The 21,064-nt window shown below is 46.7% G+C and overlaps 1 protein-coding gene across 1 annotated transcript; it reads right to left on the reverse strand.

Annotated features, from left to right (window-relative positions):
- Positions 1 to 2,514: 2,514 nt before the first annotated feature.
- On the reverse strand, positions 2,515 to 20,283 carry CEP41 (centrosomal protein 41). The gene is made up of 11 exons (XM_032220603.1): positions 20,189 to 20,283; positions 14,344 to 14,407; positions 13,223 to 13,270; positions 9,684 to 9,745; positions 9,123 to 9,192; positions 7,670 to 7,814; positions 6,149 to 6,297; positions 5,607 to 5,674; positions 5,303 to 5,417; positions 4,204 to 4,425; positions 2,515 to 2,722 (listed from the first exon to the last, which is right to left on the reverse strand). The coding sequence occupies exons 1-11, from the start codon at positions 20,219 to 20,221 to the stop codon at positions 2,574 to 2,576; spliced, it is 1,125 nt and encodes a 374-aa protein (XP_032076494.1). The 5' UTR covers positions 20,222 to 20,283; the 3' UTR covers positions 2,515 to 2,573.
- Between the last annotated feature and the right edge of the window lie 781 nt (positions 20,284 to 21,064).

Genomic DNA, 21,064 nt, shown 5'->3' on the forward strand with positions numbered 1-21,064 from the left:
TTTTGAATTTGGGCTTTTGATGTCCAGGTTTGGTTTTTTCCCCGGCGATTTGTCTCTCTGGGGTAGTTTCTCAATCTTGGCAGCTTTAAGATTTGTGGATTTCAACTCCCAGGATTCCCCAGCCAGCTTAAAGCTGCCAAGGTTTAAAAAAAAGGTGGAAAAAAAACCACCACTGGAGAATCAGATGCAGGTGTGATAACCAAAGGGCACTGAAAGAGGAATTGTCAATTCTTGTTCAACACACACACACACACACACACACACAAAAGAGGTTGAAAATTTTTGACCTCTAAGCCAGGGGTCTCCAAACTTGGCGACTTTTAAGACTTGTGGACTTCAACTCCCAGAATTCCTCATGGTGGGCTGGGGAATTCTGGGAGTTGAAGTCCACAAGTCTTAAAAGTGGCTGTGTTTGGAGACAACCCCCTGCTCTAAGACGATGCACGCTTTTCAACCCCAGAGGGGGTTTAAGCAAAGGGAATGAATCCAACAGCAAATGCAAGGGGGAGGGGCAGGGATTGGGGGCAGGGAAGGGGGGCAGGCCAGCTTCTAGGCTAGGGGTGAGAGAGGTGGAGCATGGGAAGAGCTCAGCTGAGCAGGCAGATAGCATCCGAAGTGCAGCATTATGATGCCTTTGAGCAGAGACAGCCATTAACATTGATGGGGGCCTCTTAGGATCGAGATTCTAAAACCCAAAACATTGCTCCAGCATCAGACAAATACTGATAAATATGGCCAGGATAATGGTTTTTTTTTTGGGGGGGGAGGGGTAGAGAGGCTGACATCGTCAGCTGTCGTTCCTTTGTCCTGCTGCCCCACCAAGGCCAGGTGCCCCTCCGCCAGGGCTAATCCTAGACACAAAGCAGGCCATGTCTGAAATAATCTGGCTATTCCCTCATCCTGATTCAGCAGCAGAGAAGGAAAGGCAGGGCGGAAGGGAAGGGATCGTGCAATTCAGCTCCAAATTGCTTTCTCAAGCACAGCTTCTTCCATCTTTTTAAGGGGGTGAGCTGTGGGGAGAAGGGGCAATGCCCATTTTCCCTGCCCATCCCCTGGTCTCCGTTTGGCCGCTTCTGCGATGCGGCCCCCTGATGCTGCTTTCCATTACGGGGGGGTGGGGGGGGAAAGAGAGGCTGAGAGATTGTGCCAGCCCTTCTTTGCACGCCCACCACTTTGGCCCATCAGCCAGGAGCCCGTGCTCCCCGTCAGCCATACCCATCTCCCCTCCGTGGCTGCCCACAGCAGCCCTTCCAGGTCTGGTGCCCTCCAGCTGGGGAGGATACAGGGTGCAATTTAACACAGTTTTTCCTGGGCTGGTACAAGTTGGCTTTTCCGTTGGTACCATTGTAAGGGGGCAGGGAATCACCCAGGAGCCAGGGCGGTGGGTGGGAGACGGGCTATTCCATCACCAGGGTTGGTCCCTTCCTTCAAAACCCCAGCAGGGCAAAGAGCAAGACCGCAGGGTGGCTCCTGGCACCACCTCTTATTTGTGGAGATTTTACTGAACAAAGATTTAAACTAAATTACTGTATTTTCGGAGTATAAGATGCACCAAGATTTGAAGAGGTCAATTAAAAAGAAAGTTTTTGCACTCTGCAGGCTTCCCAAACCCTCTGCACGCCTCGTTTTTTTGTGGAAAATGGGGAATGCAGAGAGTTTGAGAGGCCTGCAAAGTGCTCCTGGGGGCTAGAGGGGGGGCAAAACCACTCATTTTTGCCTCCCCCCCACTCCCCAGGAGCACTTTGCAGGCCTCCCCAAACCTCTGTGTGTCCATTTTGGTGAAGGGAGCAGGGTTTCGGGTGGCCAAAACTGCTGTATTCAGTGTATAAGACGCACCCAGATTTTCACCCTCTTTTTTGGGGGAAAAGGTGCTTCTTATACTCCGAAAAACCCGGTAACCCTCTTCCATGAAACCCGACTGCCTCAAATTCCTCGCCAGGGCTTCATCTTGTTTTTCCTCTTGTCTGTGGGCATCGGGGTCAAAAAAAGATGGGGAAGCCAAGGGTGCCACCCAAACCCTTGCCTGCTTGTTAGGTGTGCCAGGAGTAAAAGAGGGGTGGGCTTCCCATTGCACAGTCCCAATCCTCTTAGCTTGGGGATTGATCGACCGACTGTCTTTCTAAGGCCCAAATAGCTTTGGAGGCAAGCCAGGAAAGGGTGGGTTTTGGGGGTTTCCCCCCCTCTTTTCCCAGTATATCCAAGGATTATTATGGGGAAGCTCCTGGGGGAGGGGGGAGAAGGAGGATGAGGATGTAAACAGTCTCTGTGCCCCTTTTGCTGAGCCCAGAAACTCTCCAGCTGCTTCATGTTAAAGCAAAATTTTGGTCCAATTGCATCGGCCACTTCCTGGCTGATTTTTCTCTCGTGCAGCCCAGTTATTCTGTGGGTTTCACAGGAAGAGGAAAGACACGACAACCCTTGGCAGGATCAGCTCCCCCCAAACGTGCTTTCCAGCCCCCTTCCCCGCCCCATGCAAACTACCTTCCTAAAAAGCAAAGAGGGGGGCCTGGCCTGTCGGGTTAAACGGCCCCAGGAAAACGGGCCCTCTTTTATTCTCGCAAAAGGGTGCCGGGCTACCGCCAAGGCCTGTTCTGCAGGCTGCTGCTGCTGAGGGAGCGGGTGGTGAGGCCCGCCGTAGCTGGGTTGGTGCTGGGCAGGTTCTGGCTGCTCTTCACGGCGGCGGCTTTGCAATCCCGGGCGGATGATAAGCGGCTGAGGCGGCCTGTGGAGAAGGGACCGAGAGGAAAGGCCATCAGGGCGCAGGACAGTCCAGCAGGAGAGCTGTGTTAGTGGATAGGGGGCGGGGTTTGTAACCAATTATATTTATTTATATCCCCCTGTTCTGGCCCAGCTCCCCAAACACGACAAAGCCCTGTGAAGGGAACTCAAATGATTCCTTTATTAGGAATGCCGGCAGCCCCAGCAAAAAAGTTTCTCTCTTACCGCAGGCTGACAAGTCCCTCCGGCAGGGAGAGGAAGAGTTGTCTGCCCCATCTATTCATCTCCGCCCCCTGCCTTTCATCCCCAGAGCTTTGCTAGCAGTGGTGGCTTTTCCGTCCCGAGGACCGGCCCATAGATTTCCACTGCTCTCCTTTCCTCTGCCTTCTGTGCTTCTGCATGTGAGGCACTGGGCCCAGCTCTTCCTCCTCTTCCTCATCAGCCACCTCCAGACCTGGGGGCTGTTGATTCTCTATCTGAGGGCTGATAATAGGTAATAGCGCCCTACTAGGTGGTTTGACATCCCAGGGGATGTTGCAACGGTCATAAGTGTGGAAAATGGTCATAAGTCACTTTTTCCAGTGCCGCTGTAACTTCAAATGGTCATTACTGTTGTAAGTCGAGGACTATCTGTAGAAATTGCCTCTCATTAGCACAGCACCAGGCAGGAGGCTCCACCAGTGAGTTGGGAGGTGCCACCGTTTTGACTTTTTTGACACACACACACACGAACCACCCAGAGGAACAATGGCCGCACAATTTAAAAAGTCACATTAGGGACCGTCATAAATGAGCGACAAAAGGGTTGCCTTCCCAAATTGATCCCTGCCCCCATGTGCCAGCTACTTTCGCTCCATCAGCGTGGCTGTGGCAGTGTTACCTCCAGGGTGATGCAAAGGGCAGCCCCAATGTGTGTGCCAGTTGTCTGAGGTTGTTGCAGCAACACACCAGACCAGTCACCTAGCAATGCCTTGTAGCCAGGCCTGCAGGAGGGTCCCGTCAATGGGGCAATGGGGTGGCTGTGCCTGTACCATTGGCTGGGAACCCCTGACAGCAGCCACCCTGCCTTCTCCTGGTTGGGTGCTTGTGTGCGCTCTGAATCACAACTTGTCCTTCGTTGTCTTTGGAGATGCTTCGGTTGTCCCAAAGGTGCTTTTTTCCAAAAGGCAACTGGACTTTCTTGGCTTTTTCCCCCCCATTGAAGACGTCTCGCTTCTCATCCAAGAAGCTTCTTCAGTTCTAGTCAAAGCTTTTCAGTTAGAACTGAAGCAGCTTCTTGGACGAGGAGCAAAATGTTTGCAGGAAAGAAACAAAACCAACTGGAGAAAGTCCAGTTGCCTTTTGGAAAAAAAACACCTTTGGGACCTGATTTTGCGGCCTGATTGGAGCCTCTTAAGCCCAGAGCAAATTCCTCCCAGAACAGCCCTGCAGGAAAGGGGTCTCTGGCCTTGAAGACAAATGGGAGGGGGGGGGGGGGAGTCTTACTGGCAGGGTCGCTGGGAAGCTGTTCCTCCTGCAGGTAGTACTGTATCTTTTGCAGATCCTCTGTGGTAAACCTCCACTTGTTTTCGGCGGCGTGGGCGAGGGGCGGCGGAGGCGGGGTGGCTTTTTTCCGGGAGTTTCCTTGCTGACTGGCCACCAGGCAGGAGGCGGGGAAGGAGCCGGTCACCAGGCCTTCGGGGATCTTCTGAGCAATGACTCGGAGACCTGGGAGAACAGGAGGACGACAAGATGGCAGGGAAGTCTAAAAAATATGCAGTGGTTAGGACGGCACAAAAAAGAAATTGCAAGCAGCCTGCCTTCTTCCATCGAGGACCTGTACGCTGCAGGAGTCAAAAAGAGGGCCGCAAAAATATCTACAGACCCCTCGCATCCTGGACGTAAATGGTTTCAACTCCTACCCTCAAAACGACGCTATAGGGCTCTGCACACCAGAACAACTCGAGACAAGGAGTTTTTTTTCTCTCTCATGCCATCACAGCTAAACAACTAATTCCCACTACTTGTCCTTATGCCCTGGGATGTCAAACCACGTAGTAGGACGCTATTACCTTTCCAATTACATATTTCCTTCGCTTCTTATGACTATAACTTTGTGGTTCGTAACTCGTGACTTATGTTGACTGTTTATTTAGTATCCTATGACTATCATTGGGTGTTTTATGATTTGTGATGATAGTATTTCATGATTATGATCATGATTTATCACTTGTTGCTTATATGTACACTGAGAGCTTCTCTACTGGAGACGAATTCCTTGTGTGTCCAATCACACTTGGCCAATAAAGAATTCTGTTCTGTTCCAATTCTATTCTATTTTCTATTCTTCTCTATTCTCTATATTCTGCATCCTATTTTATTCCTATTCCTTTCTATTCCATTCCATTCCAATTTTCTATTCTATTTTCTGTTCTATTTTCTATTCTATTCTAATTCTAATTCTTTCTCATTCTAAAAATCTCCCTCCAATTACAGGGATAGAGTCAGGAGAGGCGGTCCTAATGCCCACTTCCTCGCCTTTCTCTGTGCTCAGTGGATCCCAGCTGGGAAGGAGGTTAATCCTAAGGCCTCCGAGCCTTCCTACCTCCAGAAAGCATGAACAGATTCTCGAAGCCCCGCTCGCACATGGTGGTGGCTGCTTGGCTGGCCACCCTCTCGTCATCGTCATAAAGGATGATAATCTTCCCGTGAGCATTTTTCTAGCGGATGGAGGGGTTAAGGGTCCAAAGTTCCATGGGGAGAAGAGACAGATGGAGAAGCAGCCTTCCCCCAGTCCTCCTCCCTCTTGAGTCTGTTTCTGAGGGTCCTTGGTGCACTCTGAGCTTGGTTGTTTTCTTGCAGACGTTTCATGACCCAGCCAAGGAACGTCATCACTTCACAAAGGATACGTATTCCAAAATGCTGTTGGTGTAGGGATTCATCGTTCGGGAGAGAGTAGCGATGGGATAGGAGTGAGCTGAAAGGCAAGAGAAACATGTTAGGAAAAAGCACAAAGGAACTGGGTCAAATAACAGAGGCTGAGTCCAAAGCATTAGGCTCTTAGATGGAGATGGAGGCCGAGCTTCTACAGCAGGGCTCTCCGAACCTGGGAACTTTAAGACTTGTGGATTTCAACTCCCAGAATTCCTCAACTAGCTAGGATTTCTAATATGAGGCTGAGCAGCCTACTCAGACGCTTCCATTCTGGGTCCAGTGCCTGATGCACAGAGGGCAGAGGAGAGGAGAGCAGTGGAAATCTATGGGCCGGTTCTCGGGACGGAAGAGCCACTGCTGCTAGCAAAGCCCCACCCTAGCTCTGGGGATAAAAGGCAGGGGGCGGAGATGAATAGATGTGGCAGACAACCCAGTTAGAAGGAAGGGTCTGTGGCAGGGAGAGTGGCCCCTTCTGTCCTCCCACAAAATGCCCCTGCGGTGAGTCCCTTTGTCTCACCTCCCACAAGGTGGCACTGGTCATAGGCATCTCGCTCTCGCACGTCCAGCAGCAGGTAAGGGCAGTCGGGATAAGGTCCATCGTTTGGAACCTGCGTCTCCTTGGGGTCGCCTTTGCCCAGGTCCAGCTCGCCTACCCCACTGATGACACTGGGAGAAAGAAGTGACGTTAGGGACCCCGGAATAAGGTTTCCTTAGATCCTTCCTGGATCTAAACTGCTGGCTTCTGCAGCAATCGGTATCCAAGAGAAAGTCTCTCAGGCGGTCAGTAGAAAGGAGAAAGATCCCCCCCCCCCCAAATCACAGGTGTTGGCGAGCACCCCACCCCCACCCCCCCAAGAGCTGAGAATTTGGGTCTGTGGAGATTCTCAGTCCTCCAGGTCAGGGTTGTCCCAAAGGTGCTTTTTTTTCAAGAAGCAACTGGATTTTCTTGTTTTTTTCTTTTGAAGACCTTTCACTTCTTCAGCTCTGACAGGATAGTGGGGAATATAAACCATTCTCCACCATCCTATCCGAGCTGAAGAAACTTCTTGGATGAGAAGCGAAAGGTCTTCAAAAGAAAAAAAAATGCCTTTGTGAGAATTTGAGTGTTCTGCTGACTTTTTTTAGGCTCGTTGCAAAAATAAGGATTATAGATCGAAAACTAAGCTCAGGAAGAATGGCAGAATGGAAGCCCAAACCCCACAGGTTCAGACTAAGGCCATCTATTATCAAATCTGATAGGAGAGAATCTTGGTAGTTCAAGATTGAACCGTGGGGTTCCTTGGTGCTCTCTGAGCTGGGTGGTTTTCCTGCAGACGTTTCATGACCCAGCTAGGTAACATCACCAGTGCTAGAAGGAAGTGGGGTTTGTGGAGAAGAGGAGGACAAAACTCATTTAACAACTGTCTTGTTTAACAACAGAAATGTTGGGCTCAATTGTGGCCATAAGCTGAGGACTATCTTGTACTGTCGATCTCTCCCCTTGTCAGGGTTCCAAATAGCATCCAAAAGTCAATCAGAGTTCGAGGCAAAGGATTCCTCTAAGTTCCAATTTATGAAGAGAGCCATGTTGGCACATCTGGGAAAAGCCGAATCTGACAGCTTCCCGGTTTTCCCCACCCAGTTGAAAGATCAAGATCTCCCCCCCACACACCCACAAGTCCACCCCATGGTCCAATCTCCCACTGCCATGCTGGCAGTTCCACCCATCCAGATCTGGTCAGGTGCAGAGACAAAGGATGACCTTGGCTTTCTAGAAGGAATTTTGTTATGGCTACATCTCATCCAACTCTGTATAACCCCAACCGCCCCCCCTCAGTTTCCCACAATAGAAAATGCATAATAGAATAAAGTGTGGCAGGCCTAAGAGCCAAAAGGAAAGATGGCTAACAGGCCTGATACCCTTCTAACTGGGTTTTGCCTAAGAACTGAGCCATCGTGGTTTAATCAGAGGTTTTTGCAGGGAGTTAAGGGAATCTCCATATAGAGAGGAGAGGAGAGGAGGGGAGGGCAAGGAGGGAGACCGCTGCATATTGGATACCTCTGTAAGGTGGAACGATATGACTCTCCAGCTCCGGTGTTGTTGATGAACAGGATGGGACTGGCTGGCGTCTCCTCCTCGGGGCTGCCTTTGCCGTTGGTCTCTGCTACCTCAAGATTGGTCTCTGTAGGAGCAGCGTCGCCTTCTGAAAAGGGGCAAGTGAAAGGGGTATGTAACTCTCAGACCCACAGCGAGATGTTGGAAGCACCCCCAAGGTCCATCTCAGTTTGCTTCTTCCAGGATGTGGAGGGCTTGCAAGCAGGAGTAGCTCATCCTCTCTTTCCCCACCACTGTCCCCTTGCAACGGGAATCCCTTGATCCAAAGATGAACACAGACATTTCAGGACTAACGGCCTTGAAATGCATCCGGTTTTTTAATATATTTATTTATATCCCGCCTTTATTATTGTTATTTTTACAAAACTCAAGACAATGAACATATCCATCACAGCTTCCTCTTCCTATTTTCCCCACAACAACAAAACAACCCTGAGAGGTGGATTGGGTTGGCAAAGAGGGAGTGGCTCAAAGTCACCTTGTCGGTTTTTATGCCTAAATCGGGATTAGAACTCACAGCCTCCTGGTGATTGGCCCAAAATCACCCAGCCAGCTTTCGAGGCGGGATTAGAACTCATAGGTTCCTGTTGATTGAGTAAGTAATCTAGACAGCTTTCATGTCTAAGGTGGGACTAGAACTCACCATCTCCTGGTGACTGGCCCAAAGCCACCCAGCCAGCTTTTGTGCCTAAGGTGGGACTAGAATTCACAGCCTCCTGGTTTCTAGCCTGATAATCATTAAACCAACTGGCTGTGCCCATTCAGATACTATATCAATTGTTTTATAGGCATCTGCTAAGAGGCAGAGCAGAGGTTTTGCATACAGAGACCTCCCCTCTCCCCCCGCCCTATGAAATGTGAGAATCCCATTTAAAAATCCTCCCAAATTCCATAGAGGGACTCAGATGTGTCTCTGGCTTCAGGATGCAAAGCAACCATTTTGTGTATTTAATCGATGTATGTAGCTGTTGCTTGACATGCGATCCAGAGTGGGATAGAGGTGAAACACAGAACAGTACAAAAATAAATTAGCACAATGTAGATGAAGTTTTTGTATGAATAACTGTTAAATTTTTGTGTGCTTTATCTTGCTGTAAACTGTTCAGAGTCGCCTTGAACTATGAAATGGGCAGCAAATAAATTTGATAGTAAGTAAGTAAGTAAGTAAGTGAGCGAGCGAGTGAGGAAGGAAGGAAGGAAGGAAGGAGAAACCCTCACAACAAGAAGGAATGAGGGAAGGAGAGAGAAGGAAAGAAGAAAGAAAGAAAGAAAGACAGTAAGCTTCTAGCCAACCTCCTTTCCTAATAGGATTTTTTTTAAAAGAATATGAATTTAATTTGTAAGCCGCTTTGTGACAAGATGGGCAGCAAACAAATGACATAAATCAATAAATCACCATCTAGTTTCTGGCCTTCTTCAGGTGGCCCTTTCAAAGTTTCATCCGACAGAGTGGCAACCTGAATAACCTGCAGGAAGAAGAAAGGGCAGAAATCAACCTAGGTCTAGGACAATGTTTCTCAGCCTTGACAATTTTAAGGTGTGTAGACCTCCAGTCCCAGAATTCCCCAGCTAGCGCTATTGAGAGTGTTTGTCTCTTTAGCAATAGCAATAGCACTTAAGACTTAATGAACCTTCTGCTGCTTAGTTGAATGTTTCTCAACTCAGGGTACTTTTAAGGTGTGTGGACTTCAACTCCCAGAAATCTGGATTGGGGTTTGTGTAGGGATGCTGGCTGGGGAATTCTGGGAGTTGTAAGGCTGCCAGGGTGGAGAACTGCTGGTCTAGAAATTGCAGGACCACAGGCCTGGGGCCATGAAGTTGGGGAGGGGTTTTCTAAAGTCAGTCAGAGCCCTCTCCCCACCTGGTTTCTGTACAGACCCCACTCATCCCCACTGAGATGGCCAGAGCTGGAAGGGAGGGGAGTGTTTAATGTTCATGGACAAAACCAGGAACTTACCAGTTGGGCAAATGTAGACACTTTTAGTCTCTTGAAGAGCTCATCTTTCTTGTATCTGTAATCTGTAAAACACAGAGGAGTATTCCGTTAATAAACTCAGTAAAGGACAAAGCTTTTAATTTAGAAAAATCTGGAATTTCCAGGCAGTTCACGCAATGTGTTTCAGGTACAAGTCACCAGGAACAAGAGCAGTTCAAAACACTCAAAAGTTTATGACATGCTACCTGTACACAAGAATTTGATTTACTGATGGTCAAGCCAAATTGGGGCTAGAAAAGGGTCAAGGGAATTCATGGGGGGCAGGTGGGGGCCTGGACTTGGGTCTCTCATGGGAACGCAGTGACTCCAAACTGATGATGCATTTGACCCCGTCCTCGGGCTCTGCCTGCTTATCTTCTACTCTGATTGTCTCCAAATTTGGCCACTTAAAGACTTGTGGACTTCAACTCCCAGAATTCTGGGAATTGAAGTTCACAAGTCTTAAAGTTTGGAGTCGCCTGTCCTATATCATGAGCTGCCCAGAGTTGTTTTAACGGGGTGGCCCTGTAAATCTTTCAAATAAATAAGCAAACAAATCCAATTCACAGAGTACATTTTTCTCCAGTTTTGGTTTCTGAAATATGTAGAATGCACGGAAGTAAAACTTCAGCCCAATTTGAGATCTACTATGACAAATTCCTTATGTCTCTAAACTTGACTCAGTTCTCCAGTTTGAGAAAGCCCAGAGCACAGCTGTCATTTGAAAGTGCAGCTGTGTCTTCAGTAGGAGAGAGCATCTAGTTTTCTTTGTGCTTTGTCAAAGCAGTTTATTTTATTAATTTTGGGTGTATCCCGCCAAGTCCAGGTGGCAAACATATCTATTACTCCTGCTTTCCTCCTCCTATTTTCACCACAATAACCCTGTGAGGGGAGCTGGGCTGACAGTGAGATGGGGCCCAAAGTCACCCAGTGGGCTTTCACACCTAAGACAGGACTACAATTCACCGTCTCCTGGTGATTGACCCAAAGTCATCCAGCCAGTTCTAAGGTGGGACTAGAACTCAGCGTATCCTGGTTTCAGCCTATGTCTTCACCACTAGACCAAACTAACTCTTGATTTCATCCATTTGAAGCAAACTTGAAAGCAGAGGGTGTCCAATGGGCTTCAACTCCCATGCATGGTTGCCTGGGGAATTCTGGGATTTGAAGTCCACAGTTCTTAAGGTTGCCAAGATTGGACATGCCTGCTTTCAATCTCTTGCCCAATATGTGCCAAGCCCTCCCTAGGCTGATAATCGGAGGTTTGATGAAAAGGAATGATAAGAATTCCAGATAATATGAGCAAAGAAAAGAACAAGAATTACTTGACTTATTATTTTCACAGTCTACAGAAATGGACTTTGGCACTATTAAAACAAAAATCTTTCACCACCTGATAATAGCCTGAAAACAAGGATGATTTCCCATAAGGATCAGACCAAGAATATTTATTTATTTATTTAGTGTATGGCTAGAGCTCTGCATATCAGTGATTTACAAATGTAGTTTAAATAAAGCACCAGCAAATATATAGATAATATATATAAGATATGTGGACAATTGGACCAAGATATTTTACTGCAAAAAGTCCCATTAAAAAATGCAAGCAAGCACAAAGATACAATAGTTTCCTGACTATAATTTTTGCATCTTTGCCCTGTTGGCTCTAATATTTTAGCAAAGATCATAAATGCCCCCCAAATCTGAGACCTTCCTGAGGTGCCCACTACAACATCCATCACCCCAGCAGCCCAAAAATCACAGTTCCTCCCAAGTCCCCAGCGCAGTCTACCTGGAGCTGATTCAGAAGATCCGTTCGAGTTTTCAGACATTTTAAATCCAAGATGCAACGTCGGTTTAAGAAAAATAAATGATCCTTTCAGACCAGCGGGGATGCCGGTTTTGCAAAAGAGAAATAATCTTGACTTGTCCTTTCTTGGTTCTGTCCGTCAGAGAGGCAAGTGAGGACGGCACCTGCGGGCGCCTCGGTTTTGATTTTCCAGCCTTTTTCACAACTCAACTTACACAAGAAAGACAGAAGCGACCCTGTGTGGGCTTTTCAGATTGCCTCTTAGGGCTTCATATATCCCTGAGAAAGCTCAGTTACCTAAAGCCGCACACAAGGTGCTTATTCACTTGAAGAGCACGCTTTGCCACCTAAGCAGAGTTGAAGCACAATGCCAGGCTAAGAGAAAAGGCACACCAGGGCTGCGGAGCAGAGAATTCAAAGCACAAACGAAAAAAAAGGACAGAAACACAGCAAGGATTGTGACAGTGTCACAACAAACCACGGCTAGTATTTCGGCACTCAAAAGCCTTCCATTAAAAGGAGGATGTTATGAAACCAGCTCTTTCAGCCGAACGAAGCAGTCAGGATGAAGAGCAGAGGAAGAGCGCTTAAAAAGAAAAATAAACTTAAAATGAGGATACCTGAAGTTCTGCCAACATGACACAATGGTTCTAAAATCAAAGCAGGCAGTTTAGAAACCTCTTAGGTGTTTTTCAGATTCCATCGGGACCAGCCAAGATTGCCGGGGGGGCAAAAAGATAGTAGGAACGGTGCTCGAAACGCATAATGTACTCTGGCGCCCATCCCTGGTTCATTAAGTCAGTTCCCATGCACAAAACAGACACACCCAAACTCACTGTGCAGGAAATGTTAACACTGTTGAGGTGGGGGTGTTGGGAAATGTTCTAGTCCTAATTAATGAAGGTGTGGCCAGATTATGATACCGAAACACAGGAGTTAAATTATTCTGGGAAGATGACGGAGCCTGTGTCGAGATGGGTCTTTCATGGCACCTGTGGAAGCTGAGGAGGAAAGTAAATGAATGAGGAGGAAGCAGGAAGAGGAAAGAGCCAGTTTGATGTAGGGGTGAAAGTGCTGACCTAGAAACCAGGAGAGGGAAAGTTCTAGTGTCGCATTAGGCATGAAACCTAGCAGAGTGACTTTGGGCCAATCATCAGGAGACTGTAAGCTCTAGTCGTGCCTTATGTATATAAGCCGCTGGGTGACTGTGGGCCAATCACTAGGAGACAGGGAGTTCTAGTCCCGCTTTAGGCATGAAAAGTAGCTGGGTGACTGTGGGCCAATCACTAGGAGACAGGGAGTTCTAGTCCTACCTTAAGCACAAAAACTGTCTGGGTGACTTGGACCAATCACTCTCTTTCGGTCCAACTCATCTCACAAAGTTGTTGATATGAGGAAAATAGGAGAATGAAAGAGCGTTAGGTATGCTTGCCTCCTTCAGTTACTTATAAAGTAAGAAAGATTGGATAAAATTATAATAAATGAATAAAAACAGCGTCTTTTTGTTACTGTTCCACCAGTGCTTCCCAAAGCTCCAAGCAACTTCTAAATGGATGGATTCTCATCAGTGGCCAAGCTGGCTGGGGCATTCTGGGAGTTGAAATCCACCCATCTTAAAGTTGCCAAGTTTGAGAAAGACTGGACTAGCCTGCCACCCTCCTGTGAGCTGATTACAGACATTTGAGTTCCTATTGCAATATATGGGACTCACTTCTCTTGATCTCTTCTAGTTTTTCAGTGTACTTGGTCATACTGCTACCTGTGGAAGAAAAGACACCCAATTAGGAAAGAGATGGCCATCTTTATACCAAAAACTCTGTTTACTCCAAGTTAATCATTTATGTGTAATTAACAGGATTAGCAGGGATGGGAAATCAGAAACATCCTCGGAATGGCAAGTCTGGCTTTGGGTGCTTTGAAATATGTATTTATTTCTCACATATTCCTCTTCAAAGGCCTCTGCAGAGAAGCCATTTTCCCCTGCCTATTTTTGTCCTCTCAATAATAGATTATGTTAATAAGGCTGAGAAAAGAAAGCCGGCTTCAGGCTTAGGCTTGTAAACAGATTATTTATTTTGACAGGCGCAACCAGGAACCCATCTATAATATTCAGTCAATGACCAGCACAAATGATGTTACCTAGTTGGGTAATGAAATGTCTGCAAGAGAACAACCAAGCTCAGAGAGCACCAAGGACCCCACAGTTGTCAGTGTTGCTGTTGTCATCTTCCTCCCTCCCCTCCAGCACTGATGATGTTACCTAAACGTAGGCAAAACAAGCACCAAGCTCAGAGAGCACCAAGGATTTCACAGTCTTCCTCCTCTTTGCACATTCTGCTCCCTTCTAGTGCTGATGAGGATACCTAGTTGGGTAATGAAATGTCTCTAATAAAGGAGAATATGAGGGGCCCTTGGTGTTCTAAAAGCTTGGCTGTTTTCTTGCAGTTGTTTCATTGCCCAAATGAGGTAACATCATCAGAGCAAGCCTTTAAGGATATAAACTATGAGCAAATCCCATTTCTTAATAGCACTGATGATGTTACCTAGTTGGGTCAAGAAACGCCTGCAAGAAAAGGTCCAAGCTCAGAGAACACCAAGGACCCCACAATTTAGTAAGCTTTCAAGGGTAACCCATTCCTGGTGGCCATTGTGCCTTCATGCCCTGATCTCATGGTGCACACAAGTCCTGGGTGAAGTCACAGCTTCTCACACAAAGTCCAGGGCTTGGATGGAAAGTCCAGGGCAAATGAAAAACTCTTAAGCACTTTGCTGTCCCTTCATACCTCCCCCCGCACACACACCCCCCCACAAAAAGAGCAGATTTCAACTTACCAGTGTCAAGGCGAGTTTTTACATGCTGGTATTTAGGATTCTGTGGGATCCTTTTGGTCAAGAACTGCTTACCGGGAGGGGGAGAAAGTAGAAAGAAAAACGATCAGAAAATTACCCAGGAAGATGGAAAAATAGCATGATTGCGATATGCACAGAACTTTAGAAAACAAAGACCCAGAACCACCACAGTAAAAGATGCATGATGCTGAAATACCCAAAGTTCATATAGGTAGTCCTTGACTTACAACCATTTGCTTCTATTTGAAGTTACAACGGCGCTGAAAAAAGTGACTTGTGACCATGTTCCACACTTACGACCATTGCAAGTGACATAATCAAAATGTGGATGTTTGGCAACTGACTCATAGTTATGACGGTTGCAGTGTCCCGGGGCCATGTGATCAACACACGCACACACAAGCATATATATGCATACACACACACACACACACACATCCCCAATTTCTACAATTCGAGCATGTCAAGAGAAAGAGAAAAAAGAAAGCCTGTTAAATTTTCACACATTACATACTCCAAGCCATAATCCAATCTGTTTGGTTTCATTTGCTAGGGTTTTTTTTCCCCTTTTTCATTGGCAACTTATTTCTTTTTTCAATGGATGAATGTGACATTTGGGTGACCCTGTCATTTTCTCACAAATGTGCATTTTATTCACGGGGGATGTATAATGCTGCCTTCACAGTGCTCAACTATCATCTAAAGGGGGGAAAGCCAGATTCACGTAACTGTGTTTCACTTAATAACAGCAGCAAAAAAAGGTTAATAAAATTGGACATGACTCACTTAATAATCACTTCATTTAGCAATGGAACTTCTGCTTTCCAATTGCGGCTGTTAAGGTGAGGACTACCTGGCTTCCTGTGTCAATGAAAACTCCATCATCCAGGACAAAAGTATCTAAAAAGGTGAAATCATGGCAACTGGACCAAAATTTGTTAACCTGAGACATTTTGTTACTCATTGATGTAATTTCATCAGTCAAAATAAAAAATTAGTTAGGCAGAGTGTCTCTGACTTGGGTCCAGTTGCCATGATTTAATCTTTTTTTAGATACTTTGGGTTTACAATTTGCTTAATCCTGATTTCACAATATTTGCTCAAACAAATCAAGCCAAGGGGTTAGACTACATTGCTAAACTTGGCTAGTGCTAATACTTTGTGTGTGTGTGTCTTATATGTTGTATAAAGCTGCATATTTGGTTAAATTTTGGCTCAGTATATTGCATCAACTAAAAAACTGGTTAATTGAGTTAATCTAGTGTTTCTTGATACCAATCAGCATGCATACAAGGCATTCCCAGAAAGAGGAAAACTGTAATTTCAGGGCCTCTCACAGGGAGGTACCTGGCCTCAAGCCATCTATACTAACTTGGTACCACCCTGCCAAATATATTATTACAGCCATGGGAACTAAATTTCAACATATCTCAAGCAAACCAGGTTAGCCTACTTCCCGCTTAAGAAGTTCAATTTCAGGAAGGTCTACCACCATCCAATTTCTGGAGGACAGAATTCATTATGAATTCAGATGAATTAAATAATTAATAAAAGGAGTCACAAAGGTGCTTTTTTCCCAAGAGACCACTGGATTTTCTGGATTTTCTTTGAAGATGTTTCACTTCTCACCCAAGAAGCTTCTTCAGCTCTGACTGGAAGGGTGGGGAATGGAAGGATTGATTCTTCTTGCAGACAACTGGTCATTTGCATCCTTTTTAGAGTGGTTGAGGTTTATCTCTGCCCTCCCTCCAACCTCCAAGTGGCCTCAACAACTCTCTAGAAGAATACAAATGACCAGATGACTCAGCCAAGTAGCTGAGCTGCAGAATCTAAGGCGTTTCTACTCTTCGAGGAGAATATTTGTAGCTCAGGTTTGACAGGGTGCTCTCTGAGCTTGATTGTTTTCTTACAGACCTTTCATGACCCAACTAGGTAACATCATCAGTGCTAGCAAGGAGTGCACTTCCAGATCACATCTTACACATCCTATTTATAATAATAGTTTCCATATATTCTAGCCTTCCCACTTTTATCCATATTCATCTTCTTTTATATAATCCTTTATCTTTTCCCATTAATTCATTTACGCTAACAGTTACTAAGCCCCCTTTTCTTTTTTGGCTTCAACTAATATACTATTAATTCATCTTTAGAAATTAATCATCTTTAATCCTGGCTTTGCTATTCCAACTTCCACTTATTCTCTTTACATAGTTCTTGATCATTTCTTATTCAATTTTTACAGATAGTTGACATCACTGCGCACCCTGCATTTCACTTTTTTTACGGTTTTTCCAGTTATTTCTCTTATTTCTTCTTCTTCTTCTGGCTGAGGTCATTGTCACCCCCCCATCAGAAGCACTAGAAATTAAAGAAGGAAGAGGGGTAGAGAGGGCGAGAGAGAGGATGGGAGGGAGGGTGAGAAGGAAGGGAGGGAGTGGACTGGGAGAGAGGAGTGGTAGAGGGGGAGGGGAAGTAGGGTAGAGGGGGATGATGGAGGGAAGATAGTAAGTTGGAGGGGGGTGGAAGAAAGAGGTGTATGGAGAGCGGAAGAGGTATATTGGGTTTCTATTTGAGTTTGAGTCTTATTTTATTTATATTTCTGGGGGTATTGTTGACAAGAGGAACTGCTGTGATTATTGTTTAATGTTGTACGGCCTCGGTTATGCACAGTATATATGTGACTGTATGAAAATGAAAAATGGAAAATAAAAACATTAATTAAAAAATAAAAGAAAAAAAAGAAAAAAAAGAAAAAAATAACAGAAGCACTAGAAATTATTTACACACACACACACACACACACACACACACACACACACACACACAGAGGCATACCAGGTGCTTTGACAAAAACACTTAACCATTCCCCTGGCTCAGCTGATAAGGGAGGAGAGCTTGTGGCTTAGAGGTTAATACAACTGCCTAATATGTAAAAACAGCTCTATATCTCTATCATCTGTCTATCATCTATGATCCATCGATCTGTCACCTTACATATACACACGTGTGCGTGCGCGCACGTGTGTGTGTGTGTGTGTGTGTGTGATGTCAAAGCACCTGGTATACTGCTTCTCTTTTGCCTTTCAGCTCCACCCTAGGAGCCTTCCAGCAGAAAAATCATTTTTGGGTTGCATTTTTGCTGATAAATAATATGTAAAAACAGCCCAGGTTCGAATCCCAGTAAGGGTATGGCTAGCTGATGAGAGCTAAATAGCTTGGAATAGATCTATGCTAGTCTCCCTTTATTTATTTATCAGCACAAATGCAACACAAAAACGGTTTCCTGCCTGGAAGGATCCTAGGGTGGAGCTGAAAGGCAAAAGGGAAGCAGTATGCTCCCTCCCATAGTTGGACATGCTGGGTGCTTTGACATAACACTTAAGCATTTCCTTGGCTCAGCTGATAAGGGAGGAGAGCTTGTGGCTTAGAGGCTAATACAACTCCCTAACATGTAAAAACAGCCCAGGTTCGATTCCCAGCGAGGGTATGGCTAGCTGATGAGAGCTAAATAGCTTGGAATAGATCTATGCTAGTCTCCCTTTATTTATTTATCAGCACAAATGCAACACAAAAATGATTTCCTGCCTGGAAGGCTCCTAGGGTGGAGGCTGAAAGGCAAAAGGGAAGCAGTATGCTCCCTCCCATAGTTGGGCATGCCAGGTGCTTTGACATAACACTTAAGCATTTCCTTGGCTCAGCTGAAAAGGGAGGAGAGCTTGTGGCTTAGAGGCTAATACAACTCCCTAACATGTAAAAACAGCCCAGGTTCGAATCCCAGTAAGGGTATGGCTAGCTGATGAGAGCTAAATAGCTTGAAATAGATCTATGCTAGTCTCCCTTTATTTATTTATCAGCACAAATGCAACACAAAAACGGTTTCCTGCCTGGAAGGATCCTAGGGTGGAGCTGAAAGGCAAAAGGGAAGCAGTATGCTCCCTCCCATAGTTGGACATGCCGGGTGCTTTGACATAACACTTAAGCATTTCCTTGGCTCAGCTGAAAAGGGAGGAGAGCTTGTGGCTTAGAGGCTAATACAACTCCCTAACATGTAAAAACAGCCCAGGTTCGAATCCCAGTAAGGGTATGGCTAGCTGATGAGAGCTAAATAGCTTGGAATAGATCTATGCTAGTCTCCCTTTATTTATTTATCAGCACAAATGCAACACAAAAATGATTTCCTGCCTGGAAGGCTCCTAGGGTGGAGGCTGAAAGGCAAAAGGGAAGCAGTATGCTCCCATCCATAGTTGGGCATGCCAGGTGCTTTGACATAACACTTAAGCATTTCCTTGGCTCAGCTGAAAAGGGAGGAGAGCTTGTGGCTTAGAGGCTAATACAACTCCCTAACATGTAAAAACAGCCCAGGTTCGATTCCCAGTAAGGGTATGGCTAGCTGATGAGAGCTAAATAGCTTGAAATAGATCTATGCTAGTCTCCCTTTATTTATTTATCAGCACAAATGCAACACAAAAACGGTTTCCTGCCTGGAAGGATCCTAGGGTGGAGCTGAAAGGCAAAAGGGAAGCAGTATGCTCCCTCCCATAGTTGGACATGCCGGGTGCTTTGACATAACACTTAAGCATTTCCTTGGCTCAGCTGAAAAGGGAGGAGAGCTTGTGGCTTAGAGGCTAATACAACTCCCTAACATGTAAAAACAGCCCAGGTTCGAATCCCAGTAAGGGTATGGCTAGCTGATGAGAGCTAAATAGCTTGGAATAGATCTATGCTAGTCTCCCTTTATTTATTTATCAGCACAAATGCAACACAAAAATGATTTCCTGCCTGGAAGGCTCCTAGGGTGGAGGCTGAAAGGCAAAAGGGAAGCAGTATGCTCCCATCCATAGTTGGGCATGCCAGGTGCTTTGACATAACACTTAAGCATTTCCTTGGCTCAGCTGAAAAGGGAGGAGAGCTTGTGGCTTAGAGGCTAATACAACTCCCTAACATGTAAAAACAGCCCAGGTTCGAATCCCAGTAAGGGTATGGCTAGCTGATGAGAGCTAAATAGCTTGGAATAGATCTATACTAGTCTCCCTTTATTTATTTATCAGCACAAATGCAACACAAAAACGGTTTCCTGCCTGGAAGGATCCTAGGGTGGAGCTGAAAGGCAAAAGGGAAGCAGTATGCTCCCTCCCATAGTTGGACATGCTGGGTGCTTTGACATAACACTTAAGCATTTCCTTGGCTCAGCTGATAAGGGAGGAGAGCTTGTGGCTTAGAGGCTAATACAACTCCCTAACATGTAAAAACAGCCCAGGTTCGATTCCCAGCGAGGGTATGGCTAGCTGATGAGAGCTAAATAGCTTGGAATAGATCTATGCTAGTCTCCCTTTATTTATTTATCAGCACAAATGCAACACAAAAATGATTTCCTGCCTGGAAGGCTCCTAGGGTGGAGGCTGAAAGGCAAAAGGGAAGCAGTATGCTCCCTCCCATAGTTGGGCATGCCAGGTGCTTTGACAAAAACACTTTATATATGGGTGTGTGTGTGTGTGTGTATTTATGTATATATGTGTGTATGTGAGTACACACACACACCCACATATATCAAGAAATATAAGAAAAGGGGCCCAATGTTTGATTGACAGCGCCCCCACCGACTCCCTCAGGATACCGGGGACCCCCCCACAGCGACGAGGCCTGAGGGAAGGAGCTCCTGTGTGGGGCCGAGTTGGGGTCCCGAGGCCTCTTCAGGGCCTTCCCGGGTTGGGGGACCCCCTCAGGCCTCCCCTCCCTTTAAACCCGGGGTCACGTGCCTCCTCCCCCGCCCTCTGGGAAGCCCCCTCACGACCACCACCCCCCCGGAGCCCCCCGCTTCCCTCACCTCAGGGTCGCCGATGCGCCTCCTCGCCGACATCCTTGCCCAACTGTCAGCCTCGCGCAGGCCCCGCCCCTCCGCCGGCCCGCGCGCCCTCGCCGGCCCAATCCGCGCCGGCTCTTCAGGCCATGCCTCCTCTCCGATTGGCCGGTCCCCGCGCCCATCAGCGCGCTCTCCCGCCCACCCCTCCCTCCTCCCAGCGCTGTTGCCAAGTCGGTCGCCGCCCCCCCCCCCCCCGCCACACACGCCCGCGGATTTTAAAAGTCCCGGTTCGGCTTTTCTCCTTCGCGCGTGCGCGTTGAGGCTGGCGGGGGCTCAGGGCGAGCGTCGGCGGTTTCCCTGGGTGACGAGGGACGCCTCCGCGCGCCTGGTTTTTTTTTGGGGGGGGGGGGTTTCGTTTCCGAGCGGCGCTTGAGGCGGGATTATCATGTAACAGGAGTTCTGGGACGCTTTACCGCGGTGTCCTTCCGCTGAGGGGGTCTGCACGGGAGGGGCGGGGCTGAGAGGAGAAGAAGTAGTGCCTTTGTGCCAACCCGCGTTCTGACGCGTGTTTTCCTCCTTTCTGCACTCACACGTGTTCTGTGTGGGTACATTCAAAACTCAGAGGACCTTGATTTTTTTCCTCCTTTATGGTCTCCACATGTATGGGCTGCTCATTCTGGGATCTGGAATCCCACACCATCTATTGTCTGCGCGTGTATTTTGTCTTTGTGTGTCTGTACGCCGTGTGAATGCAGCCAACGTTATTTTTTTCCCTTGATTCACCATTATGAACATTACATTTCCAAATCACTTGTTTTTATTTATAGATCACAAAGCTTGCATTTCAGACGTCCTTCCCAATGAAGAGCAAGGGTGTAGGCTTCCAGAGGGAGGGAGGGA

Source organism: Thamnophis elegans, chromosome 7 (genome assembly GCF_009769535.1).
Source record: "Thamnophis elegans isolate rThaEle1 chromosome 7, rThaEle1.pri, whole genome shotgun sequence".
In the NCBI taxonomy this organism is placed as follows: domain Eukaryota; kingdom Metazoa; phylum Chordata; class Lepidosauria; order Squamata; family Colubridae; genus Thamnophis; species Thamnophis elegans.

Excerpts from the sequence above, each read along its gene's own strand:
- CEP41 (XM_032220603.1), bottom strand. The coding sequence starts at position 20,221 with ATGTCGGCGAGGAGGCGCATCGGCGACCCTGAG. Across the intron at positions 6,298-7,669 it reads TATCGTTCCACCTTACAGAG|TGTCATCAGTGGGGTAGGCG; the intron begins GTATCCAATATG and ends TCTTTCTCCCAG. Across the intron at positions 5,675-6,148 it reads CCAGTGCCACCTTGTGGGAG|CTCACTCCTATCCCATCGCT; the intron begins GTGAGACAAAGG and ends CTTGCCTTTCAG.